Here is a 15,454-nt window from a genome sequence, read left to right as displayed (position 1 = left end):
CTGCCTTTGATGCTTAGGGGAAGGAATCTTGCTATTGATCTAAAAATCAAACTGTTCTCACATGACCACTGAGAAAAAACACTGACCACTGACTAGCTTTGCACGATCACCCACAGATAAAGTGTGGAACAAAATCATTTATTTATGTCCTAAGAGTACTATTTAACTATAACACCATTATTCCGACTCATTTAGTGAATAAAAAACTACCCGCACAGCAGTTCACAATCCCTTATTAAAAAGGTAACTTACAATTATATTATTTAAAGTAATGAATGAGGACATTTATTCATCTATTATCATGTTCTTATTGCTCTTATTAGGAGCAGGTGTTATTATGAAGCATTTCTTTAAAATAAAGATACTTCAATAGTTCTGCAAAGAATCCTTTCCTTATGAAGAAATATTTATTCTGTACAGTGTTCTTCAGTTAGCCAATTGATTCTTTAAAACTTCTCTAACATTTTAAACTCAAACTACTTTAAAACTTCAAACTGGGCTCTGGGGGCTCTTACAGAGTGCAAGACAAAACGTCAGAGAGAAAGATATGTTTTAAATGTACTGAATTGAATTAATGCTCTAAATTTCAACAGTACTTTTAACAAAGCAGCACTTTTTTTTTTTTTTTTTTTTTTTTTTTTACAGTGGCTGTATAATCCATGTAAACAGCTGTTCACTTGGGTTATACAGCAATATTCTCTGTAGATCTGCTTTTAAACAGTAGTTATTATTAATTGTTTATTTTTAAGAGCTTACATTTTCCAGATATTATAATGAATGTTTTTGACTTTAATGCAAATACAATACAAAAGTCAGTTATTTAATTTTACAAACATTTCTATAGTAGCCTATCACACTTATAATTTATTTACAATTTAAACATTACATCTAACATTATCAATGGTTAGAAATAAACATTAAACAAGAGTTTATATTCTCTAGATATTTGAATAAATATTTTTGCCTTTAGTTTAATGATAAATTCCAATATAAAAGTCAGTTATATCATTTTATAAATATTTTGTGTTTATAATATACTTTTTTTTTACAGTTTAAATGCCATTTTACACTCACCTTCTTAATTTGGGAACTGGAAATCATCATATTTGTGGCTACATTGTGCAAAAACCCAGCATATGTTTTCCAAAAATAAAAAAATAAGATATAGAAAAAGAGAGCTACAGAACAAAAAGTTTCTGTGTGGAACTTTTAAAACAAGGTTCACTGCAGTGAACTTCAACAATATACCATTGCTCGTAATAATAGGATAAGGATTTTGAAGGAGATCATTTTAAAGAGATAGCACACAGAAAAATAAAATCTAGCTGATTAAGTATTTTAGGGATGACCATAAGTATGAAAAAAACTTGATTGGTTATAGAAAGCTCCATGACTTCTACAGATTTATTGGCTTCCATGATCCCTCCAGTCCTAAAAATCCAATTCCCTTTTATTTTCCGATTTTCCATGAGTGTGGGAACTGTGTGAGAAGTTCAGCATCAGACTATAAAACATGTAATTTATAAACAAATTTTCATTCATACTCCAGAATATCTCTCAGATTCCAACATCCTATAAAGGATTATCTGAATTGTTATAGGTGTCATGGCCTTTCACACAAAGACATAAGTTCAAACGAGATGTACACTGACAGCATGATAAAGTTTTTCCTCTCTCCCCTGCATCACCTCTGTGAGCACGGTGCCCAAGCCGGTCCCCTCTGAGCTGTAACTCTGTCCTGTTTACCCAGCACTTTTTTCTCTGGAGACGGATCAATAGAAAGGCTTCATCATCCCGCTCATCAGAGACAGACACCACTAATGAGGCTCAGAACAGCTGACTGCTCACTTTCCAGAGCAGGAAGGACCATAGGGGGCATGCAGAGTTAGGAAGAGGAACAGAGATCCAAGAAATTGTAATGACCACTCGTCAAAAAGCATGTAGCTTCAACATGAACTGCTACTTTCGTGTTCATATTTATAGGCCTTTATGTTTATAAAGATAACATTATCCAATCATCCCTAACAATAACGTCATGAATGTGCATTAAGAAAGTAAATATGGTAAGCTGTGATTTTATCTTGACTTTAGGATGAAGACATTTCATACATTTCTACAAACTTCATATATATAGCTTTATTTCTCCTCTACTGTGACTACTGTTGTTATGTTATGAATAGTTCTTAAATGTAACTGTTTATGAGGAATAAGAAGTCGTTATTTATTCTGAAGTTATCTAGATATCGGTTTAGCCAAATTAGACCCATTCTTGCAAATGGAAGGCTAGAGTGCATATCCATTTACAAACAGTTACATATCCATTTCAATATGGCCAAGTTTGAGATGAGAAGAAATTTTATGCACAGTTGCATTTATGTTGAGTGTAACTGTGTGGAAACAATCGGATACTCATTCAGCTGACAAAAACACTGCAGAAGACCTGGGGAAAGACAGTATGTTCTCATTGTGTTTTGCAAAGCTTTACTGCCACCATGAGGTGAGGAACAGAACATGTTAATAAAATTAATAAATATATTCATTGACTCTTCCTTAAGGCTGAATTTTAGAAGTTCATGACACAAGCGATTACTTTGAACTTCTGAATAGGTACGATCTTGCCTCAAGAGCATTTAGCCACTGGAGCTCAAATCCAACACCCTAACTTCTAAGCCATCACCAACAGGTTTCAATGACCCATGCACTCTGAAATTGATTGTTCACATGTTCAGCTGAACACTTAAACATGCTTGTTCAATCATAAGCAGCTCGGGAAACAACGGTTTGCATCCTAGGAAGATTTTTTGCAGACTGTGTGCACCGAGTAAAGCATGTCTAACTCAGCTGAAGCGTCTACCCATTTTCTTCCTGTCAGAAAATAATGAATCAAGGGTTTATAATAAAAGAAACCATTGATTTTTGTATTCTTTCTGCATTGATCTTATAAAGTTATTAGTTGTGATTATTATCTAAATAAGACCAGTAATTAAGAGTCTAAATTTGCTCTACTGCTCATTAGAAGAGCTGCAAACAAAGCAACCCCCCCCCCCCACCCCACAGGATATTGTTTGCAAAAAGAAATTTCAAACCAAGAACACATTCTTTTCTTTAGATTTTGTTTAATTTAAATGCAACACTTTGAAATCTAAGGTTTTAATTTTTGATTTAACGTGTTAGGTTTAAGAAGCTAAATATATAGAAATTCTCATGTTCAACTAAATTCGTGAAGTCGTGGCCTAGTGGTTAGAGAGTTTGACTCCTAACCCTAAGGTTGTGGTCTCGGGCTGGCAATACCACGACTGAGGTGCCCTTGAGCAAGGCACCAAACCCCAACTGCTCCCCGGGCACTGCAGCATAAATGGCTGCCCACTGCTCCAGGTGTGTGTTCACTGCTGTGTGTGTGCACTTTGGATGGGTTAAATGCAGAGCACGAATTCTGAGTATGGGTCACCATACTTGGCTGTATGTCACGTCACTTTTGTCACTTTAAAATTTAAATTCAGCATAAATGTTTCAGTTCTGTCATACTGAAAACATTCAAAGTGTTGTCTGCATACACTATTTCAAGTGATAAGATTACATAACCATTTGGAACAGGCAAATATGAAAAACCAAGACCAGATACATAAACAGAAACTGTCTTTAATGTCTTTTTCTGTTAAAGAGTGATTTATACAAAGAAAGCAGACAATTTTGTTTCAAGAAAAGAACTGCATCACTGTAAGATACTGTCAAAATGGAAGCTTTTACTTTTATATTTACTGAATGTTAAAAATCACATTAGTATGGCATCGCATAACAGAAAACATCAGTGGCTAAGCTACTGTATGACAGGAAGTGGCAACACCGTGGTGGAACAGATGAAGGATCAGCACGAGAAGCACATTTGTGGAAGGTCTGAGGGTCGTTTAGAGTGATGGTTCTAAAAAGCAGTTTATAAATCTTAAAAATTCCAAGAGACACTGAAACAACCAGTTGCCAGATGAAACTAGAAGAAAAAAAGACTGGGAGATGGATAATTCAATAGGAAAACCCACTCAAGAAGAATAGCAAGGCAACTGTACCTCAAAAAAACTAGGGTAACCACACAATTGCCTTGTAGAAACTATTCAAGACTGGCATCTTTTCAACGTCGATCCTTCCGATCAGACTTCCGATCCCTCTCACTTCTGGAGGACCTCCTCGCTGACCTGCTTCCTTCCGTACTCGTCCTCTTCTTGTCAGGTTTGGAGTTCTTGTCTTTGGAGCCCTTGCTTTCTCGTCCACTGCCTTTTGAGGACTTGTGTCCTCTCTCACCGCCGCTCTTTCTGCGCTCCCTGTCCGACGGTCTCCGGCGGCGTTTGTGATCTCGGCCATCTCTCTCCCTGCCGTGACTACGGGAGCGTGAACTGGAAGATGACGAGGAGGAGCCAGAGGAACTGCTACTGGAGCCACTGGAAGAGGAGCTGGATCCACTGGTGGAGGAGCTTGAAGAGGAACTGGAAGAAGAAGTGCTACTTCGGCTCTTGCTCCTCTTGGCACGGACTTTGGCCCGTCCGCGAGCCTCATCGGTCTCCTCGCTAGCTTCCTTTGTGTCTGCTTTGGCTTCTTGTGGTTGGACTGATGGCTCTTGGCTTTGCTCTTGAGGGATTTCTGGGTCAGGTTCAAGCAGTGTCTGTTGGGTCTCAGGCGCCGTGTCATCTTGTTTGGTGTCATGTTCCATCACACTAGGAGTCGGGACGTCCAGTTGAGGCTCTTTACACTCCTCAGGCTGTATTTCCATGTGGCTTTCGGGGGTTTGCTGAGAGTCTGTGACAATTTCCTGCTGATTCTCATTCTCTGTCTCCTGCTCTTCCTCCTTTTGCACATTACCTACCTCTTCAACTGTGGCTTCTGGACTCTCAACCTGCAACTTACTCTGTGCCTCATCTTCCCTCACAACTTCTGCAACTTCCATCTGCTCTTCTCCCTCTTCCTTAACCTCACTTGTTCCTACATCCTCCTCGTCCTCATCCTCATCTTCCTCCTCTGCCTTTAGCTCACTCTCCTCGTGTTTATCCTTCTCACTCTGCTCTTGATCTCCCTCCTGCTCCCTAATCTCTGAGCTCTCCTCTCCTTCCTCCTCAACTACATCTTCCTCCTCGTCCTCCATCTCCACATTATGCCTTTTACCTGTCCGCCCTACTCCAACCTTACCCTCCTCTTGATCTTCTTTCTTCGTCTCTTCAGCCCGACGGCCATCCTCCATTTCTCTGTCACCTGTCCTTTGGGACTGACGCCTTGGCCGAGCCTCCATTTTGTTGAGTTGCTCTGCAAAGGCTTCACGTCTCTCATCAAACACACCGGAAATGAGATTTAAAAATCAGTGGTGAAAAAAGGTAGAAAAGAGATAGATTGTGTGTAGATAAGGCAAAGTCTTCTAGTAAAGTCATAATTGCATATAAAATTTTACAAGAATTAACAAAATGTGGTTTGAAATCATTTAAGATAGAATATAGCATGTCACACCATTGTACGTCCACTTCTGTGTTCAAACAATAAAACACACAGCTTGATTCATTTAATCCAGATTTTTACTGTGTTTTAATTAAATACTAGTGGTGGATTTATTTTATTGCCCTATGCCAATCTAAGAGCATGGTATCCAACATTAAACCGATATATAGGTTATCACACATGTAATTTAAGTACAGCAATCAACATTGAAAATGTAATTAATAATTAACATAATATTTACTAAATAATTTGAAACTGATATTTTTTTAAGATGAAAACTTCTGAATAAAAAGGTAATCAATGCAACCAACATTGTACTTATTATAAATAAATTTACAAAACAAAATTTAAAACTTCCATTTAATAATAATAAAAAATAAAAAAAACACATGGTAAATGTTGGAGTGCAAAGGTGCATTTTGCACTATAAATGCATGTTCCAGATCACACAAAAATGTAAATACCAGGTGTAAACAAGGTCTAAAATATATACAAATCTATACTGACTCTATATAAAAAAAAGAAAAAAAAGAGGAAGACCGCAGAAGCCAATCAAAAAAAAGAAAGGGGGGGGGGACTTAAACTTATCAAAATTAAACTTACCATTTAATTTTTTCTGAGACTCCTCCAGGAGCTTTTGAGTAGCGGAGCACATTCGCCCGGGCAGGTAGAAGATCGGGGGTTTGGTCTTCGTGCGAATGAACTTGATGAGCTTTGAATTATGTGCATTCCACTCTTCTTGCTGAAACACGAGAACACCATAAATGCATGAAATTTAGACCAAGAACAGTCTATCCAAATAAAACTACTGCAGGTATACAATAACAGAGCTGTTATCTCCCTGCAGCTGTGAGACATACCAGTTGAGCGAGCTCCACTTTGTGCTCCAGAAGCCGCAGTTCTGTTTGTTTGGCACGTCTCTCTTCAAAGAGCTCTCTCCTTTCGCTCTCAACTTTTTTACGCTCCTGTTCTGCCTGCACTTCCAATTTCTGCTCAATTTCTTGGCGTCTTTTTAACTGGAAGGGAGGAAAAGGAAGTTTTAAAATTAAAGCAGTACTTTGTTTCAGATGTGGTTTGGCTTTGTGTTGTGTGCAATTCGCTGACTCGATCTCAACTTGAATTGAATACAAATAACGTGGGCTGGGAATAATTAAGCTTTGAGGACCAGATGAGAAAAATAATATTCTTTATTATAGACAAATATATCAAAGACACTGCCTCACAAAGGAAACAATAAATTCATGTCATATACCCACCCGGTCTGTGGACACAGTAGACTCCTGCTTAAACTTTTGCAATGTTCCCATCAATAGGCCAAACATGCGCCGGTTTCTGAATGAGCAGATAAAAGAGTTAAGTTCAAGGTTTAATTAGACATTCGAGCAAATTTGTGGTGAAAAAACAAGGAAATAAAATAATAAAGCGTTTCAGACAATGCCCAAGTCAATAGCAGTACCTCTGCTTTCCTCTCTCATCCATTGTCTGATCTTGAATAAGATCTCGGCGCGTACGTTCTTTGGAGGTAGCAACCACAGATGACTGCAACGCTGGCTGTAGATAAAAATAAAAATAAAAAATATGAGCAAGGTTCTGTTAAAAACAAAAGCAGACAAATCTATGCAAGTGGGAAAAAAACAAAAAACAAATTTAGTCTGCATACTTTTTTGACATCGTCATCATCCTCAGCGTCGCTGTCATGGCGTGAATCTCTCCTGGCTCGCTCATCCCCTGCCAGCCTAGTTTGGCATAAACAGATTGTAAATACATTTGGAAACATACTGAACAGAAATTAACTTATTTCTTAACACATCTAGAAATCAGGTAATTGGTAAACGATGCCTCACCTCAAGAGTGCCCCTGCGATGTCTCTCTGTTTGGCTGGGGGTCCTCCACCACTATCTGAGAGTCCACGCCTGATTAGGGTTGACAGACATTAAGAATAAATACAACATGAAATTATTACAAGCACTTGCTAACATAAGAACAGATTCTTACCTCAGCAAATTGATTCCACGCCCCCTACCTCCACCTGGGCCTGTGATGGTATGTCTCCTGTTTTGACCCGGTCTAGAAAAGGCAAAAGGTGGAAGATGCAGAGTTAATAATACTACCTTAATATAAAAGAACAGACTCAGCTATGACTGTACGAGTTCTTGCTCCGCTACGTACACAAGCTTCTCAATTACAGTCTAGGTCAGTGGATATTAATGTTTATTATATAGCCACAGACATGGACAATACTAAATAGATAATTTAGTAATTCCAGAACCAATTAATTGATGGTTTATGCTTTTGTTGAAGCTGTAAGCTTGTATCATTTCAACTTATTTTTAAATAATCATGTTCAACAGCGAAAATAGATTTTTGCCCAATCAAATCCTCTGTAGAATGAGACTGCCCCGCCCCCTTAATACCAGCTGACACCTAGCAAGTCACATCCATTGCTGTCACGTACTTAAAGCCAATTGGTTATTAAATAAGGTAAAGTCTTTCCAATCCTGCCCAAGCAACATGTTGCAAATAAACATGCACTTCTAAAGCTACATGGGGGATCTTTAAGAAAAATGTTGTTACTTTCGTAAGACAAACAATTACGGTACTGTTTTGTGTCGCTACTATTCAAAGCAAAGCTCTTGAAGCAAATCCACTAACACAATGGTTCTCAACCACATTCCTGGAGGACCCCCATCACTGCATTTTTGCGTGTCTCCTTAATCAAACACACCTGATTCAGGTCACCTGCTCACTAGTAGAGATACACAGACTTGAAATGGGTGTGTCAGACAAAGAAGACATGCAAAATGTGCAGTGATGGGGGGTCCTTCAGGAATGTGATTAAGAACCACTGCACTAACACACCTCACTTCCCATTCAAACAAAGCAGGAAGTACCTGCAGGACTAATGTATCACCTTTGCAAACAGTTAAACTCTAAAGATCAATCTTTGAAGAGAACCTTGTTTTTAATTTGATTAACACGATACAGAGGCTAATTTAAGACAAGCCTTCATTATGAAGAATTAAAGCGGACACTGGGTTTTGTGAGGCGTGTCATTGTGCTTTCAAACACAAACTGCAGACTTGCTGCTAGCTTTCTAGCATATTTATTCATGGCGGCCTGGGTGATATACATAACTGCGAGATATCACTGCACAAATATAAAAACGAATTAGTGTAATATATCGTTGTTTTAACCCCTGAAATTAAACACATGTGATTCTTTAGCTTGCGAGCTAACGTTAGCCGCAGTCTAAGCTTGCTAACAGGCCCTGGCCTATTTCCCCCCCCAAACAAATGTTACTGATTAAAACGCATCATTAAGTAATACCTTAATTCGCTCGGATCTCTGCCGGTTAGTTTTCGAATATTTTCGTCCACGCTCTTTAAGCTTTCCTTGGCTTTTTCCAGCTGGTCTTGCAAACTTCGCACGACCACCGCCATCTTGCTCTTCGTCTTCCAAGCGGAGCGTGGAGCGTCGTGCACGCGCTCATTGAAGGCGCGGAGCACTGATCACGCGGGCGCTCCACCAGTTCTGTAATATACAGGTATCGCGCAAGAACCGCATTGATTGACAGGATCACCGTTAAATGAAAAATTAATTCATTTCAATGCCAGGCTGTTGGAAGCAAATATGTTTTTGTGTCCCAAAGTTAATTTTTGACCCCTCATTGCAACATTTGTTATATCAGATTTTCCTATGGCTGCTATGACACTTGCCATATTGCCACACATAACAGGGTTACAAACGTGAAACAATCATTATTATTTTGGACAGACAGGTTCTTGAAAAATCTTGTCTCTTTATCTTGCATACCAAATCTATGGTCTATCTATTGATCTATCTACATTTTTTAATAAAAATAAGGATGATTTTAAGTGAGTTCTTTAAATGAATAAATCTGACATAGTTTTATTTAGCAGATGCAGCACAACACCATGACAATGAAATACCAAGAAGCCAAAGTTGTTTGCATTTTACATCAGATATTAAGTTTTATTTGACAATAAAAATGCTTTAAAGGACAGTAATTTATAGTTGTAACAAGTGTACTCCAACATTACATGGAACTCAATGCAACTGGCAACATATTGTATAGTCTTTTACAAAATCTCCTTAGAATCTCTCATGATTCCTTTCACGCACATGAATTTTCTTCACAAAGTCTGTTTCCAAGTTCTTCTCATTCTTTGTCAGCCAAATCATTTTGCTCAAAATACCTTTAATAGACAGGAGTGTTATTATACTTCATAAGGACACCTGCACATATTTCAGGGAACACTAAATCTGGTTATAACAGCACCGTGTCAGTTACCTGGCAACAATACAAATCATCAAGTTAAGAGCTGACAAACGTTCATCATCTTTGCTCTCCTGGAAGAGAAAAATAATACACAGTCTATTTTAGGCTGTCAACAAACAAGCCTTCACCTGTGCACCTGCAACAGAAGCCAGGGAGAAAATAATGATACCCCAGCTTTTAATTCAGAGCAAACCAAAAGGTGTTTACCAGATTGGCACGCACTGCAGAGCACCGTCTTGCCAACTGTCTGATAAGGGAATGTGCTTCAGGAAGCAGCGGTTTCTCAAGGCACGCTAGTAATGCATAAAGCCATCTGCCCTGTGAAGATAAATGTGCAATGTACAGCTAAAATGAAATACAGTTCAATAATACCATAACATTTTAAAGGGAAAAAATGCAAAACATACAAATTATTAGAGACAAAGAATTAAATGTTTTACCTTTTCTTTAAATATATCAATGTATATTTTATGTGACACACTAGAGAAACTGGACTTACCAACTGTGGTACAAAGTCTCTCTCCTCAAACCAATTGATTAAATACTCAAGCACAGCTGAAATGGTTGACTGAACAGGGAATGCAATGCAACGACAATTAAATATTAAAATCTGTGATTTATGTGTGTATAATAATCACATCTGCTGTCAAGTGGCAGTTACCTGGTTTAGTTTGCTGACAATGCTTAAGAATGGTGGGAAACCAGTCTGATATAAAGAGATTCAAGAACAACAAATCATGGCAGAATGCTCACATTTTGTAATAATAAATCTACTCAATGTAACCCAATGTAATCTACTTATACTGACAACCATTATCACAGTGTGTTGATAATCTTATAAGGGGGGAATTATTATTATTACCTTGATATAATCAAGACCCGGGTTAACGTTGTCGTCTTCTTTCAGCTGGATGTCAAGGCAAACATTCTCACCCAAGCAGAACCTCTTCCATCCATCCTCATCCTCCATTTTGGGCTAAAGTGGGGATGTGAGTGTAATGTTTAATGTCTGTGTAATGTAATGTGTATGTTAGCCTGCTGTATAATGTCTGGAATTTTGTATTTGTGATTGTAAGATATATTGTGTGGATTGAGTATTTGCAACCGTTTAATGGTATGTTGATTGTTTGTTGAATAATTGCAAACATTTCAGACTCATTCTGACAATAGAGTATCATATCATATCATATCATATGTCTTCTGTTCAGATATCAGTTGCCTTACCATGACTACATTATCATCCAAAAACTGAGATTTCCAATGCTGACTATGTTTGTTAACACTCTGAAAAAAAGAAGAAAAAAAAAAAGAGTTATATTAATAGTTCTTAATTAAAAAGCAAACAGACAAATGCTAGATACTATTGTAAAAGTACTTAAAATTGCACACCTGTCTGACTTCTGAAAATTTGCTGACTTGTTGTTGCTGCCATTTCAAGCTGGGAGAGAAACCCTGAGGTGCGGCCAGACAACCTGTGATCTGTTAAAATATATATATATATATATATATTATATTATATATATATATATATATATATATATATATATATATATATATATATATGATTACACACATAACAAGTTTTACAATTTAATAGCCACTGTTCACTTGTCACACTCACAGATACATTCACAGATTGTTTCTTCAGCTTCTTTGGATCAATTTGTGCCACAACAACATCTGGGCAAAGAGATGCTTCCCTCCTGTAAAAAAATAAAACATAATGCAACATTATGAATCTTTACAATGAGCATCTAAAAAATCTTTAGCATTTTTAAGTAATTTATAACAAAAATATAAAACCAAGTGATAAAGTACAAAGTTCTGTAACCTGATTTTCATAAAAAAAATGCCCTGTTTCGTACAGACTTAATTTCTCAATATTAATCATGAATAGTCTTTTTACTTTTTCAATGAAATATATCTAAATATACACAAGCTAAATCATGCATATCATAAAATGTAACTTGAAAAAAAAAAAGTAGGCCTATCTCAAAGCACATTATATCACTGAGACTTTTCCTAAATCAATATTTAACTTTCTTAATCTTTTGTCTTGTTTTGCATGAATATTCTTTTAATTTCAAATGTATTATTTTCTCTTTCAATACGAGTAGAACTTCATATTTATGTACTGTACGTATGTAAAGCACAATGGTGCTTAAATAAATTTCTACTTAAACGTCTGTTTTAAAACATAAAATAATAGATTAAGAATGACTTACTGGACCTGTCTGAGATATTCTTGAGGGTTTCTGGGCGGTTCGGTTGAGTTATATTCCTCTGTGTCGCAGGACTCCACGGGCAGAAGTCTGGGCATTAACTCCTCCACGTCCGACTTCATGTCTTTGCGTTATTTTCTATGAGCAACCATCCAAAACAAATCAATATTGACGAGTCGCTGCTGTACGTTCTCTACATGCTTGTCAACCTCTCCATTTTGAAAACATTGGCCATAATGACGACAAATAGACGCGACGGTTCGCTAAGATGCAGATAGAAAGACGGAAAAGATGTGTAGTGACATCTGTTGTTTAGGAGGAATACGAAAAGAAATATAATAAAGAAAGATAATACAGAAATTAAACATTTTCAGCTTTATGCATGGAGTGTTTAAGTATTAGTGTCAGAATTGTACGTTTTTAAGGAGCAACATTTGCCACTTCAGGGGCATCTTGTTTGAACTTCATGAGGTAATAATTTTTTCATGAGAAGCCATGTTATATTAGGTCAAACAGTAAAAATAAATGAAATAAAGCATAGAAATATCCATCTTATTTATAGACTGATATCTCAAATACGGTTTGTGCCGCTGGCAGAACTTCACTCTCTAGACCTTTGCTCAGTCAGTCACTCTTATCAGTAATATCTCCTTTAACAACACTGTAACAGCACTGAGTTGATGTGTTAACCATATGCATCTTATTTGTTCTATTTAGTTACTCTTGTACTGAAAAGAGTACTCTGATCTGTTATATTCACTATAATGAAAAAGTTCTGAGCGGTATCTTATTTATCGATTGCCGGTGGTTGTTATTGTGCTAATGAAAAACATGAAAATCCTACACTCTTTTAAAAAAAAAAAAAAATCTGGATTCATGAGGAACCTTTACCATCCATGGAACCTTTCAACTGCACAAAGAGTTACTTTATAGTGGAAAAAAGATTCTTTAGATTATTATAGTGGTAAGAGTTTCTTTAGGTTTTTAAGAAGTTCTTCACACCAAGTAAAAGTGGCTATTTTAAGAGCTGTTCACTGAAAGATCGTTTGGGAACCAAACAATGGTTCTTCTATGGCATCACTGGGAAAACCTTCTTTTAGAACCATTAAGAATGTACAGAATATTTTCTGTATTCATATTTGACTGCTTGTTTAATCTCATAGTTATAATCTAACACAGTTATAATTTAATGAGGCTAGTATTTCTTATGCCTGTTTCACAAGGTTTACTCACTATAATATTTCAGGTAAAATCCAAACAATGTAAAAGTATACTGCTTCAAGTAGTCTAATATTGTGAAGTCTTATCTGTTTGAATGTGGCTTTGGTCCAGTTTAAGTTTGTGATGTGGCGTGTGCTGATGTTAATGATTTACTGCCAGTAACCTCTAATCCAATCTCTGCCTGTCAGACTGTGATCTCCTTGTATTGGCTCATTCTGTGACAAGACCAAGGGAATGACATTTCGCCGGGACTTTGCCTGTCTTTCCCTCTGACTACTGGATTTGGAAATGCACATAAAGGAACTGATCTAATGAGATGAAGGGAATTGCTGGATAAATCCAAACATGGCAGCTGTATATGCATTCATTTTTGCTTCATATTGTCTTTGGTTTTTTACACCAGGGTTTGGGTTTGATTTCAGACTACAAACTATGTGGAGACCCCGAATGTGAAAGTAAGATCATCATTTATGCTCATATAGTGTAAAAGAAAAGATTAGACTGAAACTGTGATGTGTGATTATTGTTTATCTAACGATTATATGGATTCATGCAAAATTCTGTGTTCAGGTTATTGCTTTCTTATCTTTAAGTTTGTATCCATTTCTTCAGGCATGATAAGTCTGGTGCAGGCACAGAGAGACCATAGTGCAAAAGACTGCCGCTTTCTAAACTTCAAAAAAGGGGATATCATCACTGTTTACTACAAACTTACTGGAAAAAGAAATGATCTCTGGGCAGGAAGTGTGAGTACTCTTTTCTGGTTCTGTCTTGATTAAAAATATGCATGTATAAATCAATAAATTAAAATCAATATACAACATTTGTGCTTTAATCTGACATATATACCCTATTATTTGGTAATTTGTATATTCACAATATTTAACATTTTGCAGATAGAAAAGCTGTCTGGATTGTTTCCAAAAGATGCCATCAAGGTTGATCAACTGTTTATTGATGAAAAAAAGGAAATCCAGGTGCCGACCCAGGTAAAAAAAAAAAAGTTTTTAATGTAATTGAAAAAAAATAAATAAATACATTTGTCAGGTAACCTACAAAATGTGTTTCATGTTATATGTCTACATCAACTGGTTTAATTTATTTAAAATTATCAAATTAACCTCAATACATTCATGTTGCAGCAAAAAAAAGTGTAAAAAAGTGTAACAGATCTTTTTATGCGTATGCGAACAATATGATTACACAAACATAAACAAGTTTTACAATTTTAATAGCCACTGTTCACTTGTCAACACTCACAGATACATTCACAGATTGTTTCTTTCAGCTTCTTTGGGTCAATTTTGTGCCACAACAACATCTGGGCAAAGAGATGCTTCCCTCCTGTAAAAAAATAAAACATAATGCAACATTATGAATCTTTACAATGAGCATCTAAAAAATTCTTTAGCATTTTTTAAGTAATTTATAACAAAAATATAAAAACCAAGTGATAAAGTACAAAGTTCTGTAACCTGATTTTCATAAAAAAAATGCCCTGTTGTCGTACAGACTTAATTTCTCAATATTAATCATGAATAGTCTTTTTACTTTTTTCAATGAAATATATCTAAATATACACAAGCTAAATCATGCATATCATAAAATGTAACTTGAAAAAAAAAAAGTAGGCCTATCTCAAAGCACATTATATCACTGAGACTTTTCCTAAATCAATATTTAACTTTCTTAATCTTTTGTCTTGTTTTGCATGAATATTCTTTTAATTTCAAATGTATTATTTTCTCTTTCAATACGAGTAGAACTTCATATTTATGTACTGTACGTATGTAAAGCACAATGGTGCTTAAATAAATTTCTACTTAACGTCTGTTTTAAAACATAAAATAATAGATTAAGAATGACTTACTGGACCTGTCTGAGATATTCTTGAGGGTTTCTGGGCGGTTCGGTTGAGTTATATTCCTCTGTGTCGCAGGACTCCACGGGCAGAAGTCTGGGCATTAACTCCTCCACGTCCGACTTCATGTCTTTGCGTTATTTTCTATGAGCAACCATCCAAAAACAAATCAATATTGACGAGTCGCTGCTGTACGTTCTCTACATGCTTGTCAACCTCTCCATTTTGAAAACATTGGCCATAATGACGACAAATAGACGCGACGGTTCGCTAAGATGCAGATAGAAAGACGGAAAAGATGTGTAGTGACATCTGTTGTTTAGGAGGAATACGAAAAGAAATATAATAAAGAAAGATAATACAGAAATTAAACATTTT

The 15,454-nt window shown here is 36.4% G+C and overlaps 2 protein-coding genes across 3 annotated transcripts; both read right to left on the bottom strand.

Moving 5' to 3' along the window:
• Window positions 1-3,623: 3,623 nt before the first annotated feature.
• LOC109106850 (pinin-like) lies at window positions 3,624-8,987 on the bottom strand. Its single transcript, XM_042743344.1, has 9 exons — window positions 8,800-8,987; window positions 7,468-7,539; window positions 7,317-7,385; window positions 7,133-7,208; window positions 6,929-7,023; window positions 6,729-6,804; window positions 6,333-6,488; window positions 6,077-6,214; window positions 3,624-5,320 (listed from the first exon to the last, which is right to left on the bottom strand). Exons 1-9 carry the CDS (start codon window positions 8,910-8,912, stop codon window positions 4,124-4,126), a joined length of 1,992 nt encoding a protein of 663 aa, XP_042599278.1. The 5' UTR covers window positions 8,913-8,987; the 3' UTR covers window positions 3,624-4,123.
• Window positions 8,988-9,435: 448 nt separating this feature from the next.
• Window positions 9,436-15,308, bottom strand: LOC109106851 (gem-associated protein 2-like). Of its 2 annotated transcripts, none has more exons than XM_042743348.1 (10): window positions 15,086-15,308; window positions 11,394-11,475; window positions 11,162-11,251; window positions 10,997-11,056; window positions 10,635-10,748; window positions 10,434-10,478; window positions 10,272-10,340; window positions 9,980-10,090; window positions 9,785-9,843; window positions 9,436-9,689 (listed from the first exon to the last, which is right to left on the bottom strand). In XM_042743348.1, the coding sequence occupies exons 1-10, from the start codon at window positions 15,202-15,204 to the stop codon at window positions 9,653-9,655; spliced, it is 786 nt and encodes a 261-aa protein (XP_042599282.1). In that variant the 5' UTR covers window positions 15,205-15,308; the 3' UTR covers window positions 9,436-9,652. The 2 variants fall into 2 exon arrangements, with proteins under 2 accessions (XP_042599282.1, XP_042599281.1); XM_042743347.1 differs by lacking the exon at window positions 15,086-15,308 and adding an exon at window positions 11,998-12,252.
• Between the last annotated feature and the right edge of the window lie 146 nt (window positions 15,309-15,454).

Source organism: Cyprinus carpio, chromosome B17 (assembly GCF_018340385.1).
Source record: "Cyprinus carpio isolate SPL01 chromosome B17, ASM1834038v1, whole genome shotgun sequence".
Classification (NCBI taxonomy): Eukaryota; Metazoa; Chordata; class Actinopteri; order Cypriniformes; family Cyprinidae; genus Cyprinus; species Cyprinus carpio.
This window is presented reverse-complemented; position numbering and strand designations above follow the sequence as displayed.

Bases quoted from the DNA above. Each gene is read 5' to 3' on its own strand.
- LOC109106851 (XM_042743348.1), bottom strand. From the start codon at position 15,204: ATGAAGTCGGACGTGGAGGAGTTAATGCCCAGACTTCTGCCCGTGGAG. The intron at 11,252-11,393 runs GTGAGTGTGACA...ATATTTTAACAG, and splicing joins AACAATCTGTGAATGTATCT to ATCACAGGTTGTCTGGCCGC. The intron at 10,341-10,433 runs GTAACTGCCACT...TTCCCTGTTCAG, and splicing joins TTGTCAGCAAACTAAACCAG to TCAACCATTTCAGCTGTGCT.
- LOC109106850 (XM_042743344.1), bottom strand. From the start codon at position 8,912: ATGGCGGTGGTCGTGCGAAGTTTGCAAGACCAGCTGGAAAAAGCCAAG. The intron at 7,386-7,467 runs GTAAGAATCTGT...AACCCTAATCAG, and splicing joins CGTGGAATCAATTTGCTGAG to GCGTGGACTCTCAGATAGTG. The intron at 6,215-6,332 runs GTATGTCTCACA...CTCGTGTTTCAG, and splicing joins AAGTGGAGCTCGCTCAACTG to CAAGAAGAGTGGAATGCACA.